Below are 18462 nucleotides of genomic sequence, written 5' to 3'. Positions count from 1 at the left end.
GACAAGTACAAGACTTCTTCCGATCAAGATGAAATTTCTTGAGCATCATCAAGGAATAAATTAGTTTATAAAACAAATAATGATGACCTCATTGGTTACGTGGTTCGGCCGTCATATTTGTACAAAATGGCCAATAAAAAAGTACATTCTGGCAAGTCCTCGGTCTCTGATTTTTCATTTGTTTGTCTGCCTGTGAACAAGATATCTCGAAAGGTTATGGACGGATTCTGACGAAACTTGGTGGAGAGGTTGTGTGTATGACAAGGACGAATCGATTCGATTTTGGTGAAGATCTGAATATGGATTCAGATACGAGTAATTATTTAATTTTTAAATGATTCTTCACCATTGAGAGATCAGGCGAAAAGCGATATAGAACATGATATTAAAAAAAAAAGTTATGGATGAGTAATGACTAAACTTGGTGGATGAGTTGCTTTTGTGACAAGAACAAGTCGATTTGATTTTGGTTCAGATCCGAATCCAGATCCGGCCTATCAGTGGGATAGAAAACATAAACTGTTCAGCCTGACGGAGATGTGCGCTCGACTGAGTGCCATTCTAGTATTTATCATAACATTACACAAACACACATTAATCAGGGATAATTTATTACCTTTAACATTGCTACAAAGGCTCAGGCATCATAGGTTGATTTTTTTTTAAATCCCCAAAAATTAAAAACTTTTTTTTTTTTTCCAAAGTTTTCTAATTTTTGCCCAAAACACACCTCAGCGCTCACTGATGAACCTCTGAAAGTTTGACGAAGATCCGTTCAGCGAACTCACCAGAAAAATGGTGACAGACAGACAGAGAAGCGGCTGCCGTCGTACAGATGAGTTTTCCTCAACCAGAACCCGTTATAATCGGCCAATAGCGCAAGTTTTCATGAACGGAGCCCTTTCGTGCTCGTGACGGGAACTACGTCTTTAATCAAGAATTGCTGCTTTCACTGCAGGTCTTTGAACAACCAAACAAGCAGATTCGGATTCCTGAGATCAAAGTCCATAAGAAACCGTCATGCTTGCGTATTTCTAAGATGGGTGCCACCAAAGTCGTTTTCTGGGCTACCTGGTGAAACCTTCATCCAGCCACCTACTCGTGCTCAAGATGGAATCAGCAGAAAACGACTTTTAGCTCAATTTATTTTTTAAGTCCAGTACATGAATGAGGGGACAAAGCCTCAGAGTTGAAGCTGTTTCAGCAGATTAGTATTTATTTTGAGAACAGCATTCATATAATCTGTTACAGGTGAAGGAGAGGGGAAAAGAATCACAACAGGTCCCGTGCCATTTTAGAGCGTGCACAAGGCCTAGCTTATTGTTTTTTTGACTAGATTAGAAGCTGAACTAGTCAACCCATACCATGGAGTGAACGGTCCCAGGACTTTGAAAGACATTTTCCGAGACATCCATTTTCCAGTGTTGCCACTTCTCCTCTATTTCTGCCTCTGGAAAGTCAATTGTGGGTAATTTGACCATTTCTGGCCTGAATGTGACAAGGGGGAACATGACGCTGGTGATGAGTCAAACTGTGCAATATATTTGACATTCTCAGAACTTGAGACATTTTTGCCAACACCACAGTACATACTGTATTTACTTTCCATCGTCGTCCTATTCTCATGTATTTGTTCCATTTGCACTTTGGATGTTCAATTAACAGCAATGACATCATCAATATCATCCCACTCAAGAAATCACCGCCCTCATTTTAGACACCAAGCTGACCCCAGCCACAAACATTGGCCTTCACAACAAAGTGATACCACGATCTGAAGTGACATCCACCTTAGAAATGTTTATCCGATCAGAATATGCAGTACTACCTCATGGGTTATGCGAGACTTTTTTTCTCCCAAAGTCCTTCTCCTGGATAATACAACCATAGAGTATCAACAGCGAAGGCCAAATTCCACAAGATATCAGCCCAAACACTGAACCAACAGGTATTCCAAGCAAATTGGCCGACTAGCTTTGTCTCCAGGTATACCTGTTGGATCACTGCATTTGTGATTTGTTTATATATATATATATTCGTGTTTTCGATAATAAGCTTGTTACATACACATCAGGTGAGTCGACGACAACCGTTGACTACCTGCTGGTGCATAGGCGAGATAGGGGGCACCTTCGGGACACAAAGGTGATCCCGGGGGAGGAGGCTGTTTCACAGCACCACTTGGTTGTCTACGACATAAGGGTGAAAGGTGCGAGGAGAGCTCGGTGGGTAAAGTAACAACCGAGAATGAAGGTGTGGAGGTTGAAAGAGGTGACAGTGAGGGAGGCATTAAAAGAGAGGCTGAGTATGGTAGAGGATGATGTGGTTGAGCTTGAACGTGGTTGGATGTCAATGAAAGCTAGTCTGTTGGGAGCCGTTGGTGAGGTATGTGGATGGACAAAAGGACCACCGAGGCACTCGGAAACATGGTGGTGGGATGATGAAGTTGGAAAGAGGATTGACGAGAAGAGGAAGAAGTTCAAGGAGTGGCAGAAGGCGAAGGGTACGGGAGCAGAAACAGCAGAGCATGAAAGTTATAAGGCAGCCAAGAAGGCTGCAAAGAAAGAGGTAGCAAAGGCGCAGGAGGCATGTCGGAAAATGTTCGGAGAACGCTTGGATTCGGAAGAGGGTCAGAGAGCGGTATTCAGGATTGCAAAGCAGATAGCGAAAGAGAGGTGTGATGTCATGGGGGTCAGTTGCTTGAAGGATGAAGTGGGACAAATCGTTGTGGACCCAGATGGAATTAAAGGAAGATGGAAGAGATATACAGTCACGTGAAAAAGTAGGTACACCCCATGTAATGTTTAAAAAAAATCTTTTTAACATATGTGGACATATCAATATTTGATCTTCATTTAAACAGTATCTATAGATAAAGATGATCTAATTGAACAAAAAACAATGAAGAATTGACTTTGCAATAAATTATTCAAGAAAAATTGTTGCACAGCATGCACAGCTGTTTCAAATCCCCCCACAACATCTCGATGGGATTTAGATCCGGGCTTTGACTTAACCATTCCAGAACCCTCCATTTCTTTCTTTTCAGCCATTCCTTGGTGGATTTACTGGTATGTTTAGGGTCATTGTCATGTTGTAAGGTCCACCTTCGGTTGAGCTTCAACTTTCCAACAGATGGCCTCACATTATCCTCAAGCACCCTCTGGTACAATGAAGAATTCATTGTGGATTCTATAATGGTGAGCTGCCCAGGCCCTGATGCAGCAAAGCTGCCCCTAACTATAATATTTCCACCACCATGCTTTACAGTTGGTATCAGGTTCTTGTGGTCAAATGCTGTCTTTGGTTTTCGCCAAACATGTCTTCTGGTACTGTGGCCAAATAGCTCTACCTTTGACTCATCTGTCCAGAGCACATTGTTCCAGAAGTGCTGTTCTTTGCCTCGGTGTTCATTGGGAAACTTTATTCTTGCACTGATATTCTTTCTGGACAGCAAAGGTTTCCTCCTGGCACACCTCCCATGTAGATCAAATTTGTGCAGCCTCTTTCTAATGGTAGACTCGTACACTTTGACATCAACAGTGGCAAGAGCTACCTGTAGGTCCCGTGATGACATTCTGGGGTTCTGAGAGACTTCTTTCAGCATCTTGCGGTCTGCTCTCGGGCTGAACTTGCTGGGGCGGCCTGGCCTGAACAAGTTGGCAGTTGTTTGGAATCTTTTCCACTTGTAGATGATCTTCCGGACAATCGAATGATTGATTTCAAATTGTTTGGAGGTCTTTTTAAATCCCTTCCCAGACGTGTAGGCATCTATAACCTTCTTTCTGAAGGCCTCAGAGAGCTCTTTTGATCTATGCACGGTGACGCCGCACACTTCAACAACAAAGAGCAAACCAAACTAAATGTCTGAGGTTTAAATAAGACAGGTTCCTCCAAGATCCTCTCCAACAAGGTTCTAATCATTTGCACCTGAGCTGGTGCACCTGATTCTAATTTTAGGTATTTGAAGTAGTGATAAATGTAGGGGTGTACTTACTTTTTCCACATGCGAAATTTGCATTTATGTTCATTTAAATTATACAATGGACTACAAAATGTAAATGTTTCATGATATTTGTTATGTTATATCACCTTTATCTCTCAATATTGTTGAAATGAAGATCAAATAGCTGTATGTTGAAATATGTTGAAAAAGTCAAAACTTTACATGGGGTGTACTTACTTTTTCACGTGACTGTATGGAAATGCTGTTGAATGCAGAGAATGAATGGGATGGCAACATCGAGAGTAACCCAGTTTTAGGACCGGCAGAGAAGATAACCGAGAAGGAAGTTGAGGAAGCGCTAAAAGCAATGAAGAGTACAAAAGCGGGACGGCCGACGGGAGTTGTGTGAGATATGTTGAAGGCAGTGTGAAGTTGGGGTGTGAAGAGCATGACAGAGATCTGTAATCTGGTGGTGAAAGAAAGCCGCATTCCAGTGAATTGGCAACTGAGTACCCTCGTCCCTCTATACAAGCAGAAAGGTGACCCTCTGGAGTGTGGCTCGTACCGAGCGATAAAGTTATTGGAGCATGGAATGAAGGTATTGGAAAGGGTGTTGGAGAGGAGGATAAGGAAGAAGGTGAAGATCGACGAAATGCAGTTTGGATTTATGCCAGGAAGAGGAAAGACAGACGCGCTTTTCATTGTGAGGCAGTTGCAGGAGAAGGATGAAGGACGGGAACAGTGGTGAGTTTGAGGTGAAGGTGGGAGTGCATCAGGGGTCGGTACTAAGTCCACTACTATTTGTAGCTGTGATGGAGGTGCTGGCTCGGAATGTAAAGGAGGGATTACCGTGGGAGTTGTTGCATGCATATGATCTGGTGTTGATTGCATAAAGTATGGATGGACTGAAGGAGAAGATGAACAAGTGGAAGGAATGTATGGAGATAAAAGGTCTGAAGGTGAATATCGGAAAGACGAAGGTGATGGAAAGTGGTAAAGCATGTGGTGAGGTGGAAAGAACTGGGAAATGGCCGTGTGCTGTGTGCAGGAAGGGTGTCGGAGTGAACTCCATTCAATGTACAATGTGTGCTGAGTGGGTTCATCAAAAATGTAGTGGTTTGAGAGGGTCATTAATCAGTGTGGCAGCTACATTCAAGTGTACGGTGTGCACAGAGGGAGCTGCAGATGGAGGAAATGTTGAGTTGGATCTTGGAGACGGCGTGAAGCTGGAAGGTGTGAAAACATTTTGCTACCTCGGAGACATGCTGAATGGAGAAGGTGGATCAGACTCGGCAACGGTTGCTCGAGTGAGATGTGCATGGAAGAAGTTTCGGGAACTGAGTGGCGTGCTGACGAGGAAGGGAGTGTCGTTGAAGCTGAAGGGAAAGGTGTATGCTGCATGTGTGAGAAGTGTTATGATTTATGGGAGCGAGACATGGGTAATGAACGTGGAGCAGCAACGAAGGCTGGAAAGGGTGGAAATGCGAATGGTTCGGTGGATGTGCGGAGTATCGTTGAGAGAGAGGAAGACATAAGGATGAATTGCGAAAGATAATGGGAATCCCTCCCACAGTGGGTCTCTCCCTCCCACAGATCTCTCGATGTCTCCATGTCTCTCGGTCCCTGCTCTCAAATGTTGTGTTTGTGCCCTTCCCCCTCTCTCCCCATCTTGTCTACCGCTCCCGATGCTTTTTGTTTTATGTGTCGGTTTGTCGGTTATGTGTCAGTTTGTCGATTTGTCTTTCTGTGTGATAAATGTTCGCTCCTTCACGAGCCTCGATCTTGTATTAAAAAAAAAAAAAAAAAAAAAATAGAGCCTGTGATGGATGGAGTGAAGAGAAACAAGTTGTGATGGTTTGGTCATGTGTTGAGGAAGGATGAAAGTGACTGGTTGTGAAGAGTGATGGAAATGAATGTAGAAGGAAGTACAGGACGGGGAAGACCAAGAAAGATTTGGCTAAAGGTGGTGGAAGAATTGCGGGCAAGGGGGTTAACAAGGAGAGATGCAGAAAATAGGGCAAAATGGAGAAGATTGTCATGGGACCGCAAGGCTAACCCCCGCTCTAGCAGGGAAAATAGCATTAAAATGCATGTTATTGTGTATTGATATATATATATATATATACAACAAACGAGAGATTTTGGCGAAAGCTCAAAATATGGGTGAAATACATGATTGGTGTTAAGTTTATCACAGATCTCTATTTACACAATATATATATGTATATTTTAATTACACACTGTCTGTCTCTCTATCTATCTATCTCTTCCTTTCTTTCTTTCTCTTCCTCTTAGTCCTTGAGCCAGACCAAAAGTAATGCTCCGGCGGGGGGAGTAATTCTCATTATGATTTTCCATTAGACCAATGTCTCAAGTGTCAGAAAAGGTGTGATGGACATCTGAGAACGGTAGCTTAGTGCCCGGATGGACGCCATCTTTGAAACCACCCAGCTCGAAAATGCCCATTTGGTGGGGTACATTGTTGCACGTGTATCTGGACTTCTATACTAGCTATCGATGTGCGGTTGACGACTAAATATACGTCCGATGTGTACCGTCTAAATAAAAAATAATATGAAGCATTTTGTTTTAGATTAATTATTATAAAAATCAATTATCGAAAAAAAATCATATATTTTTCAATATTTTATTATTAGACTTGTACTTTTTTTAGTGAAACAGCACTGGTATGATTTTCCAAATTATGCATTGTTCTACACCGTTTATCTGTCTATAAAAATAACTCAAAAACTAAAACATATCATCCACCACGAGTTTACAACAAATAAATGTAAAGAGGCATAAAATGACTTAGGCCGCCGCTGGCATTATCTATTCTGACGATAACGCAAGTTAGGAATGTCGTACGGAGAGGATTTTAACACCATACGATATCTAATAAGCAGGCGGAAATTGTTACATAGGAAATCTGCACTTTGGTGGCCATCTTGGATTTCAAAATGGCCGCCAATTATATTAATTATTCATTACTAGAGTTTGGAAAGACGTATGGAGCTGATTTTAACACCATACGATGTATATTCCTAATAAGCAAGCGGAGGTATCATTGAACATGTCATGTTTTAGTCAAATAACACCGGTATGATCTTCCAAATTATACATTTTGCTAAACCGTTTATCTGTCTATAAAGATTTTCAGGCAATTTGGCCTGCATTATAATAGAGAACAACATATGCTATACAATATACAGTGCACACAAAGTTAATCATCAGAGTCGCCATCAGAGTCATTGGCATCCTGAGCCACGATAGCATCATCCTGCACCATGTTGGAGCATCCCTGCAGCTTACACACAACAGTGCACTTCAACCCATTCAGTATGCAGGAGCAATCTGACGGTCGACACGTCCTTCTGCATGTGCATGAGATGAGATTCAAGACGACATCTGGAGCTGGTAGACCCGCCATCCATCGGATTGTGAGCGAACCGCCATCATCGAGTTCCCAACCATGTCCTGCTGATGGTGTTGGGACGTCTGGTAGGTTTTCAAGGCTGCGTCGCCAGATATCCGCCTGATAGTTGGCCCTAAGCGTATGCTGCATCAAGGAGTCTTCACAAGGCGGCAATTGTCCAGATTCGATCTGGCCCTTCTTTGCACAGAACATGTGATAACGGAGCGAATTAACACCGACGATCTTCGTGTTCTTGGCGTACAGCTGACACGTGAAGGCCTGAATGCTATTGAAGACGTCTGTTGGTACATTCCACGAAGATCCCAGATCTGTGAATGCTTGAAGATACAGCTCATTCGCTTGCACAAGCTTCAAAGCCTTTATCTTTCCTTGGCTAGCCAGAGCACTCACAGTGTCACACCCGCTCCATGCATGAAGCCCTGGCAATGCACTGCAAACTCCAGACCCCAATACTGCAGCCAACTTTCCAACGTCGATCATTCTGACTCGAACCTTTGTTCCTCGTCTGATGAAGAGCTGACTATCGATGGTTCTGCTGAGATGAAGACTGATGATCAGAACGTCGGTGTCATCTGCCACTAAGATGATCGTCTTGTAGTGGGTAGCGGCGTGCTTTGCGTGGAGAAACATACGCGTGTCTGCTTCCTCGTGGCTACATTCGAGTGCTTGCACCAACTTCCACCTATCGCGGGTCAGTACCAGACATTTTTCACCACAGGTGACATACAGTGTTCTGTTGCCTAGCTTTTCGCGATTTGTTTCATGTTTCCACGACTCCGCCAGAAACACAACCAGTTTCTCCTTTGTCTGGCTGCAAGCAAGGAGACGCCGCCAGTTCATGATTTTGTGTGCGGGTCTGATCTCGCTGAAACTGATGCCTTCATTTGAACCGCGGTTCACACGCTCAGCTGCTTTGATGGATTCTTCTGTGTATGTGTCAAAGACAACATCGATGCGCTCACTGCCTTGACCAGCGTGAAGCGCTGCAGCAAGGATGCGGTCAGATAGTTCTTCGAACGTGTCGTTCTCGCCATGCATCTTTTGTATGAGAGCCATCGCATCAATTATTGTTGCACTTCGCTTGTCAACGTTCTCGGCTGGTTCCACAAGACCTTCCATGTGTTTCGCAAGTGCAGCTTTGTTCGTTTTTTTCATTGACCCATCAACGTTTGCCAAAGACCATGGTAACGGCCCTAGTGGGTGACAAAGGACAAGTTGCATGTCGAGGTTCCTTGTCTTGGCGATGAGTATCATGGTGGCAAACAGTTGTCTGTCAGCTCTCAGGACGATCTCCTTGTTTGTGCCCTTCACAACTTTCTGCTTGATCTTACCAAAGGTCTTCAAGTTTAGCTTGTTCAATGTGTCATGAAAGCCTGCTCCCTCTTCAAGACGTTTCTGGAAGCTTTGATACGCCGCTTCCCCCTTTTGCAGGGTGTTGAGTAGGTCATTAGAAATGTCCTCCCTCGCAGCCGCTCCGGTAGATATACTGAGAAGACATGACGGATCATCGGCGAATGGATTGGTCCAGTCATTTTCCAGTAGATCACAGATAGCTGTGACGCCAGACTCATCACGTTTGATGCGAGAAGTAGACAAGTCAGGGTGCTTGGCGTGAGATGTGTTGCTGCCATTCACAAGGATAGTTTCTCGTAGTTGCCTCAGTGCAGTAGCCCGATTTTCTGCAGTTAGATAGTATCGTGACACAGCCCCTTGTCAAAGACTAAAACCTCGTGTTCCTCCAGCTGTTTGCGTATCTTTGTTTACTGTTTCTTCTGTTGTCTGATCAACAGCGATTCTGGCAAATGGATTCCCTGGTCTAAGCTGTACGGAGAAGTAGCCTTGATTGAAATGCCTGTACAACTCGGGGCATGTTTCGTGGAGTTGCGTCATCTGTGCATAGTACACTGGTAGATATCTAGCATAGTTCACCTTGTTCATTGCGAAACACCAAGGGATCACTCTTCTGACACAAGCCAAGTGAAGCATCCAGTCGCCTTCTCTATCCGCACGAATCAACCCCAGCAGGGTCTCTACCATATCAATATACATCATCCAGAAGCGAGCCAGGTCTCCATGTTTGGTTCGCAGAAAATGTAGGTATTTCGCGAACATGTCAAAGCTCTGTACACATGAATCATCATCGAGAGCAGCAGCGAGAGTCTCGTGGCAAACATCCTCCTTGATGCTGCGAATTTTGAGGTCAGTGCTTCGAATCTGGGGTTCCTTGTCAGGATGATTGCTTTCTATCCACACCTGGAAGCCCTTCCAAATGATGCGCATTAGTGCCTCGTACATCAACTTGTGGAGTCGCACAGCACGGTTGTATTGCTTGCCTTCCAGAACCCTGTTGATGGAACCTTCAGCGATTACTCCTGACTCAACAGCTACATCCCGAAGGCCTGCATCTCCAAACATTTTCCCAATGCTCGACATGAAGTTACAGATGGTATGGAAGTTCCCCATCATGAGCACGATTCTTCCATATCGATCGACATCTTTCCATGCTATTTCGGTCGCCTTAGCAAATAGTGCCTGGTCTAGCACCACCGGTATACGCTCAAGCTGAAGTGATGACATGATGTTCAGAGCTTCTCTGAGGATTTCTTGCACTGTTGCCATATCTGTGGCAGGCGCGTTTATAGTCGGCAGGTAGCCAACTACATCTTCCGTCACCTGAACACGATCTCTAGTCATGATGTTGAAACCAGTCCACGAACTGATTGTCTGGTCGCATGGTTCCAGCATGCGAGTCATAATCCATACGTGATTTCGGCGCTGCGCAAGGGATGTTGCGCCTGCAAGAGTGTCAGAAAGATCTGCAGGCTTGATTGCAGGTGGGCCCTCTCGTTTCCCACCGCTGTATATTGGAACTAAATCGCTGGATGACGGGATAGATCGCTTCTTATCTGCTTTGGATACTGCCGATGGAGGTTGGGGCGGCAAACACGACTGCGACTTCGGTTGGACGATGATACCGTTGACGCGATGCGATGTTCCGCCACCACTCAGCGATTCCTCTAGCCTGTCGATGTTATCGAATGCTAATACAGTCGGGACTGAAGGGTGCACATGTGACGGAAGTGGTACTGTATCTTTCTCCACACTTGCTAATTTGTCTATGCATAGCGCTGTCTCGATTTCTTCCAGAACTGTGTACGAACATCCGTGCCCGAGTCGATTCAATATTCTGATGACCTCTGTATTACCGGTGAGCGTTTTTATGACCCACGGAAGTAGGACATGCTTCGATGTTCTGATGGTACCCCGGTGTACAGCATTGATGATATCTTGAGCCATCGACCATACCAGTGTGTCGGCACGCGCAGAGCTACCCCCACTCCCGCAAATCAAAGTATGCAGAAATACACGAAGAGAATCTGGTATCTTCACGTAATCTGAAGTGAGTTCTGCTGGCTGAGGCGGCCAACGTTCATTGTAATGAGCATCTTTGATCTGGTGTCGCAGTGAAGTAGCTGCACGCACAATGTTACTTTCACAGTCCGTTCGTTCAAATGCTTTCACTTCTGCTTTCAGGTTTACGCACTCTGCAGCAATCTCTCGCTTTGTCAGATTATCGGGCATCAAGTATACACGGTGTTTCACATTGAAGAAGATGAGCGATTCTCCAAACTCTCTTTGTAATGTGCGCTGCAGATTCTTCTTGATGGAGTCACGAACATCAACTGAAAATGTATCTGAAGACAGGATATCTGTTGCAACATCAACTATTGGAACAATCCTCGGGTTCAAGAACAAGTCAGTGCGAATGAAATTGAATATACATCGTATCATTTCTTTTTTCTCGATATTATCTTCAATGTCAGTTTCTACTTGAGGTTTTTGGGGCCGTGTGTAGTTTCTATAGCAGGAGAAGTGGTAGTGAGCCTCAGCTGCAACCATATCTCGTGTAGTCAATGCCAAAACTCTCTCATCATTGCGAGCTGTCGCAGCATCTCTTATTGTCTTATCTGCTCGAAGTTCAACAGCCAAGACAACTGTTTCACGGGTACGACTGCCTTTTATGAATTTTGAAGCACGCTGGCAAAAAATGCATTTATCATCGTAGACCGTTGAAGTTGATCCTGTCTCTTCCCGTGATGATCGCCGTCGCACCGCATCGCCAGTATCAACTGAAGAACTTCTAGCTGCATTGGTCAAAGTAGCTAGGTGGTTTTTGTGAGTGAAGTCTGATCTACAAGCCCTATGGTATAATATTGGAATATTAGGAAGTTCAACTGCGCCTTCTTGGACGAGCTTTAGAATTGGATAAAAGTTTCTAACTGCGGCTGCATCACACAATGTCTTCCAAGAACTGTTGCCCGCTGCCTTGCTTAGTTCAGAGAGTGGCGACTTCTTGCTGCACAGGATGCACGTTCCGGACTCAGGTTCAATCTTCGCCCGTTTCGCCTCGACACCGGCCATCTCAGCTGAAAGAACAAAAAGACTGACGTTAGATTACTCCGATATCCGAAAAGCTCGCCAGCTTACATAGACATACTCATCCAAGTCAGTGAACATGTTAGATGGCGCCACAATACAACTCTATAATAGAGTTGTATGTGGCGCCATCTAACATGTTCACTTTTAGTTCTTAAGCCACCCCCCCCCCCCCCCCCTCAGAAATTAATCAGGTCACCGCAACAAATCTCAGACTGAGATATAGAATATAGAATATAGATATAGAATAGACTGACGTCACTTTCGGCACTGGGTTCTGTGGGTTGATTATCGGCGGGAAATTCCAACTGACATAGTTTCGGTTTGTGGAAAGTGCATGCCTTTTCATATATTTTTTCTGTACACTCGTGGTGGATGATATGTTTTAGTTTTTGAGTTATTTTTATAGACAGATAAACGGTGTAGAACAATGCATAATTTGGAAAATCATACCAGTGTTGTTTCACTAAAAAAAAGTACAAGTCTAATAATAAAATATTGAAAAATATATGATTTTTTTTCGATAAAATTGATTTTTATAATAATTAATCTAAAACAAAATGCTTCATATTATTTTTTATTTAGACGGTACACATCGGACGTATATTTAGTCGTCAACCGCACATCGATAGCTAGTATAGAAGTCCAGATACACGTGCAACAATGTACCCCACCAAATGGGCATTTTCGAGCTGGGTGGTTTCAAAGATGGCGTCCATCCGGGCACTAAGCTACCGTTCTCAGATGTCCATCACACCTTTTCTGACACTTGAGACATTGGTCTAATGGAAAATCATAATGAGAATTACTCCCCCCCCCCCCCGGAGCATTCACTTCAAAAAATGGCCGGTTGGCTCAAGGACTATCTCTCTCCCTCTTCTCTCTCCTCCTCCTCTCGTCTTCTCTCTCTCATCCTCCTCTTGTCTTCTCTCTCTCCTCCTCCTCTTGTCTTCTCTCTCTCCTCCTCCTCTTGTCTTCTCTCTCCTCCTCCTCCTCCCCACTCTGCTCCCCTCCCCTCTCCTCTTTTGTCCTCTGCTCCCCTCCCCTCTACTCTTCTGTCCTCTCCTCCCCCCCCCCTCTCCTCCACTCTCTCCTCTCCACTCCTCCGCTCTCTTATCTCCTCTCCTCCCCTCCCCTCTTCTGTCCTCTGCTCCCCTCCCCTCTCCGGCCCTCTGCTCCCCTCCCCTCTCCTGCCCTCTGCTCCCCACCCCTCTCCTGCCCTCTGCTCCCCTCCCCTCTCCTCCGCTCTCTCATCTCTCTTGTCCTCTCTCTCCATCTCTCTCTATCTCCTTGATTTTGCAATACCATCCATTTTCACAATAAAGTTCAGTTGTAATATTCCTCAAATATTGCCTCCGCTTTCAGTTCGCTTCCCTCTAAACAGGTGACAAAAACCTCTCAAAGCACAGCCCAGGTGCCAGCCAATACCTGTTGTTTTAACATAGCTGTGTTCAGCGATTTCCTATTACTTTCCCTTGCGTTGCACCAGGATCTCATCCCCATCACGGATGCCAAACGAGTGCAATTGCCTCGTGCCCACTCGCATCTCCTCTGGGTGCCAAATCATGTTGTCTTCACGTACGACGTGGAACAGGCGCAGTGCACCAGATGGCAGGGTGCATACTGTGCGCAACTCCCTACGTAGCTCCGTAACAGTTTGGTTGAGACGGACGAAACAGGATGACACTTTGTCATCACATCGAACGGAGACTTCCGCGTGTTCTTGGGGTCGAAGATCGATGTCTGCCAGCTGCTGAAGCTGGCCGTAGTGGGCCAGGAGCTCGAAGTAACTGTGAAGGGAATTAACAGTGAAGTTAGAGATTGTAACAATCCTTCATCCAATTACATTAAATTCATTCATCTTCTTCATTGGCTGAGGGGTAGCCTCATTGGCTGAGGGTGTGCCCCTTGCTGTGACTGATGCAGTGCCCTCTGCTGGTTAAGGTAAGATTTAAAAAAATTTGTTCATGGTGCTGGCGATAACTCGCCTACTCTTTGCGAAGGACACCATGGGATCTTTAACATCCACCAACGAATGCTGGCGCCGGTTTGACATCCATCCTAGGGACGGCACACACATTGATGAATCGCCCTGCCTGTAAAGCACCAGGATGACTGTTTATAGCTGGGTCGAGATTCGAACCCAGACGAGATAGCTTAAAGGAGTGTGCGCTTACCTTTAGGCCATCCTGTCAGCCCATTACAATAGGTATACAATGCATTTTATGAGGTTACAAGTGCAAATATCAGAGTGAAGCAAGACCTATTAATAACTAGGTGCTGCATCAGTAAGCGAAGCCCGGAAAACACTTCAAAGTAATCAATGAGGATCATTTAGAAAGAAGAGGTAGAATCGTGCTCGACCCGAACACTTTTATTGTACATTTTGAACTGCAATGCTGTGCCTTGCGTAAGGAGATCAACATGATTGGCTGAAAGTGCTGCAACGTCAAATCTTTACCCCAACGCCCATGTTATTTCAGCCTCACAATTGCTGTGAAGTTGATACAGCCTCACATGAAGCCAATATTATGAGGTGAAAGGTGTATTATTATTTGTCAACATGTGTAAAAATAAATCTTACTATAATTCACCAGATGTCCGTCCGTCCGTTCGAAGGTACCGCAAAAACGGCTCAACCGATCGCAACGATATTTTGGGTGGGTATTCCTGGGACCCCTGGGAGTAAAATAGGCCATATTGTTTTTCCAATTTTTCCACTTTTCCAGTTTTTCCAAACACGATGGAATAATATTTACCGATATGAACAGTGATGTGGCTTTTATTGAAATTCTACAAATACTATTTATTCTACGTACCAGGAGAGAGTTGATCGACTCCTGACGAACTCTTCCTATATAAACGTGCGGCTCCGAAGTAACATGGCAGGATGTGCAAAGTGACTGAGAAACAGGTGTAGCGGCCGCTTCCGTGTTACAGATTTGGCGCGCACTCATCAAACATAAACGTGCGACTGAGAAAGACGCGTAGCAGCCGCTTTCGTATTACAGATTCGGCATGCACTCTGCACACATAAACGTGCGATTGAGAAAGACGCATAGCAGCCGCTTCCGTATTACAGATTCGGCGTGCACTCTTCACACATAAACGTGCAAAAGAGAAAGACGCGTTGCAGCCGCTTTCATATTACAGATTCGGCGTACACTCTTCACACATAAACGTGCGACTGAGAAAGATGCGTAGCAGCCGCTTCCGTATTACAGATTCGGCGTGCACTCTTCACACACAAACGTGCGACTGAGAAAGACGCGTAGCAGCCGCTTCCGTGTTACAGATTCGGTGCGCACTCTTCACACATAAACGTGCGACTGAGAAAGACATGCAGCGGCGACCGGTTTTGCAGAGTTCAATCTTTTTTCAAAATGGGCGCCATGTACTGTTTAGATTTTGATGATTTGCGTGTGATACGATTCAATGGATGTTTATATGAATCGTTTAAAATAAAAAAAAGCCTTCAATTTCTGATATTTTGCCTTTTCATTTGGGCCTCCCAATTGAAGCTGCGGCCCTAGGGCAGGTACCGTTGCTAGTATATAAAAAGCAATCAAGATGGTAGGAAGGTACATTTTGATGGCATCATGCGACGTGGTTGTACAGCGCAATATAGCAATCGATGTGCTGCTACAATACCGTGGTGGCAGCAATGCGGGATCCGTGTCCATGTAGTGTCGTAGGAAAAATCTCTCAGCGTCTTCCCTCTCTTCTGGAAAGATCCAGCTACCGTTGAGAGAACGCACACAAGGCAACCTACGCACATGAACACCACAGCAAAGGTTTACACAAGTGCTTCATCTCAAATGAAAGCTTGCATATTAAGACGACGGGTGTGTTCTACCTGGCGATGGACAGCTTGCGCCGCTCTGTAGCAGAGTGGGCCTTCAAGAGGGGGATCCCAAGCAGGCGAAGGTCCGTGAGGGCTGGTAAGGCCGTAAGCCTCTCTATGTCACTCCATTCTCCCAGCGCTACACAAAAAAAAATTGCATAACTTGCCTAATTTACAAGGTGAGGTATTTCAAGTTTCATATATGATAGCTATCCTGTATGAAGAATTTGGGGGTATCAGTATGATTAAAGAGAAACATGTGATTTGAAATTAATGTGCCAATATGATTCTTTCCTGATTCCCTCTGGTTAGACATTATAACTACATCAAATACAACTAGCAAGAAATGTTTTCGTAAAATAATTTATTTAGTGATATCAGAAAAAAAACAAAAAACATTTAATCAGAAAACTTTTATTTCGTTCTCTCTGCCACCCCCCCCCCCCCCCCTCGCCCCAATCACTTCCTGCTGCGAAGACAAAAGTGATGATCACAAACGAACTGTTCACAAACAACTGTCGTGTTTGACACAACATTGATCACGTTGCATCAAACATCCAACCCGTGGATTGGCATCCATGGGGAGGAGGAAATTCATCCTTAAATTGTCCTGCTGAGTGCAGAGATAAAAGTGATGTCATAAAGATGATGGTGCAGGTACCCATCGTACTCCAGGAAGTAACATTACTCTCCCGGCCCTCCAACCCCCAAGTTCAGTGGCTGTGTTTTTCTGAAGTCAAGTTTGCTGTTGTCGTGTGTGTGTGTGTGTGTGTGTGTGTGTGTGTGTGTGTGTGTGTGCGTGTGTGCGTGTGTGCGTGTGAGTGTGTTTAGTATTGCAGCTCTTCCACAAGCCTTACACCCCATAAAAAAATCTCTCAGCTAGATTTTACAAACGATTCATATCGTTATCGTTTTAGAAAGATACCAGTTAAGGTGGTTATGAAGCTAAAGTTAAAACTTTTAACAAAGAGAAATAGCCCCCACACAGAAAATGTCACAGCCCCCATGGTTTTATTAAGTTGGCTGTATGGAGTTAAAGGCCGTCAGTCGGCCATATTTGGTTGGATTACAAAACATAATATTTTCCATATGTATACTCTCATGTATTGTCTTTGTGCCAAGTTTGAACAAAATCGGTTCTTTGTGTCGAAAAATGGTTGGGGACATGTTTAAGTCACAAAATGGCCACCGGTCGGCCATCTTGAATCTGATCTCGAAAATAAATGACATACACATGCAGGGCATCATTCGTTATATGTGTGCCAAGTTTGAACAACATTGGTAAATGCATGTCTGAGAAACGGTTGAGGATGTGGTCAATATCGTGGGGGTTTTTTTTTTTTTTTAAAATAACTAAAATGGCCGCCAGTCGGTCTTCTTTGATCAAGTCGCAAAACAAAATGATGTGCATATGTATAACCATCACGTATTTATTGTCTTTGTGCCAGGTATAAACAAAATCGGTCCATACATCTCCGAGATATGGTTGTGGACCCAATCCGAGACCCAATCCATAAGCCTCTGTTTCGGACTCAGTCCAACGGGGGCAAAAGGGCTAATAACACCACAACAGTTCAAACAAGAACAGCACTCGGTAGAGAGCAAACCTCCGCCAGGTGAACACTTCACATTTTGCATCCCACTGATCGGCCAGATCTGGATCCGGACCAGAACTAAAATCTAATCGGCTTGTTCTTGTCACTGTTAAGGATATTTTTCCTACAGTAGTATGTAATGGATGTGAACCAAAAATTTAATGTCCATCAACTTGTCAGAAGAGAGTCACAAATTTTAATTCCCGAGGAGGATAACACTTTCTGTCTTCAAAGAAATACATAGCAAGAAAACAATAACCCTTATCAAACCAAGGAGAGTATGGTACAATTCACAAAAACACACAAGGAAGATTTACAACAAATCTTAGGTCAAAGTCCAGAGTGAAAATCCTGGTACAGTAGGGATGCACAAAGAAATATCATACTAAACACCAGCATGCACAGTATACAGTTAACACACAAAATCGACCAGCCAAGTGAAGTATCCTGGTTATTTAGTCATTCGTTCTGATTTTTTATACAGTTTCAAGTGGGAGGAGCAAGTGGAGGGGGAGGAGTGAAGAGAGGGGAGGAGAGCAGTAGGATTGGTTGGGCAAAGTTTGGGTGGGAGGGGACAAGTGGAGGGGGGAGGAGTGAAGAGAGGGGAGGAGAGCAATAGGATTGGTTGGGCAAAGTTTGGGTGGCAGGGCGCAAGCATCGGAGGAATCTTGAGACGAGGGTGTCCCCCGCTGAGAGCAGGTTTGCATCCCAAATTATTCAATGCAGTTTTCTGCCCTCCATTGTCTCCTGCAGAACACCTCGGAGCCCTGTCTCTCCAATCCCTTCAAGAACATCTGAAGGTCATCAAGAACATTCTTCTACCAACTCCTCTCTGGCCTTGCCCCCCAGCTCTCTCTAGGCTCTGTCCCGCAAATATTCCTACAGGTCGCACAAGATCTGCCGACAACCCTCTTATGGTCAAACTGCCAAAATCAAGACTCTCTGCTCACCTTCACTCCTTCATTCCTCTTTTCTCCCACCTCTGGAACAAACTCCCTCACTCTCTTCAATCCCACTCCACCCTCCAGGTCTTTAAAACAGCTGTTCACCACCATCTCTTATCTTCCCCCATCCAAAACCTTGGTCTTTTCTACCCCGCTAATTTCACCCCAATTCCACTTTTTTGAAATACCAACTTCTGTCCTGGAAGTCCTTGGTGTCCTTGTGTTTTATACTTCTCCCTCCACCCCCCCCCCCCCTTCCC

The 18462-nt window shown here is 44.6% G+C and overlaps 1 protein-coding gene across 4 annotated transcripts in view; it reads right to left on the bottom strand.

Moving 5' to 3' along the window:
- Positions 1-1128: 1128 nt before the first annotated feature.
- Positions 1129-18462, bottom strand: part of TBCEL (tubulin folding cofactor E like) — a 126358-nt gene continuing 109024 nt past the window's right edge. For all 4 annotated transcript variants that reach the window (XM_068121832.2, XM_078781297.1, XM_078781298.1 and 1 more), the window contains 4 exons: positions 15676-15802; positions 15471-15587; positions 13248-13609; positions 1129-1488 (listed from right to left, as the gene is read on the bottom strand). In XM_068121832.2, coding sequence (XP_067977933.2) covers positions 13285-13609; positions 15471-15587; positions 15676-15802 — 569 coding nt within the window. In that variant the 3' untranslated portion in view covers positions 1129-1488; positions 13248-13284. The remainder of the gene's footprint in view (positions 1489-13247; positions 13610-15470; positions 15588-15675; positions 15803-18462) is intronic.

Source organism: Myxine glutinosa, chromosome 7, assembly GCF_964187855.1.
Source record: "Myxine glutinosa chromosome 7, kmMyxGlut1.1, whole genome shotgun sequence".
Taxonomy (NCBI): Eukaryota; Metazoa; Chordata; class Myxini; order Myxiniformes; family Myxinidae; genus Myxine; species Myxine glutinosa.
The sequence above is the reverse complement of the archived record's forward strand: the minus strand, read 5'-3'. Positions and strand labels throughout refer to the sequence as shown.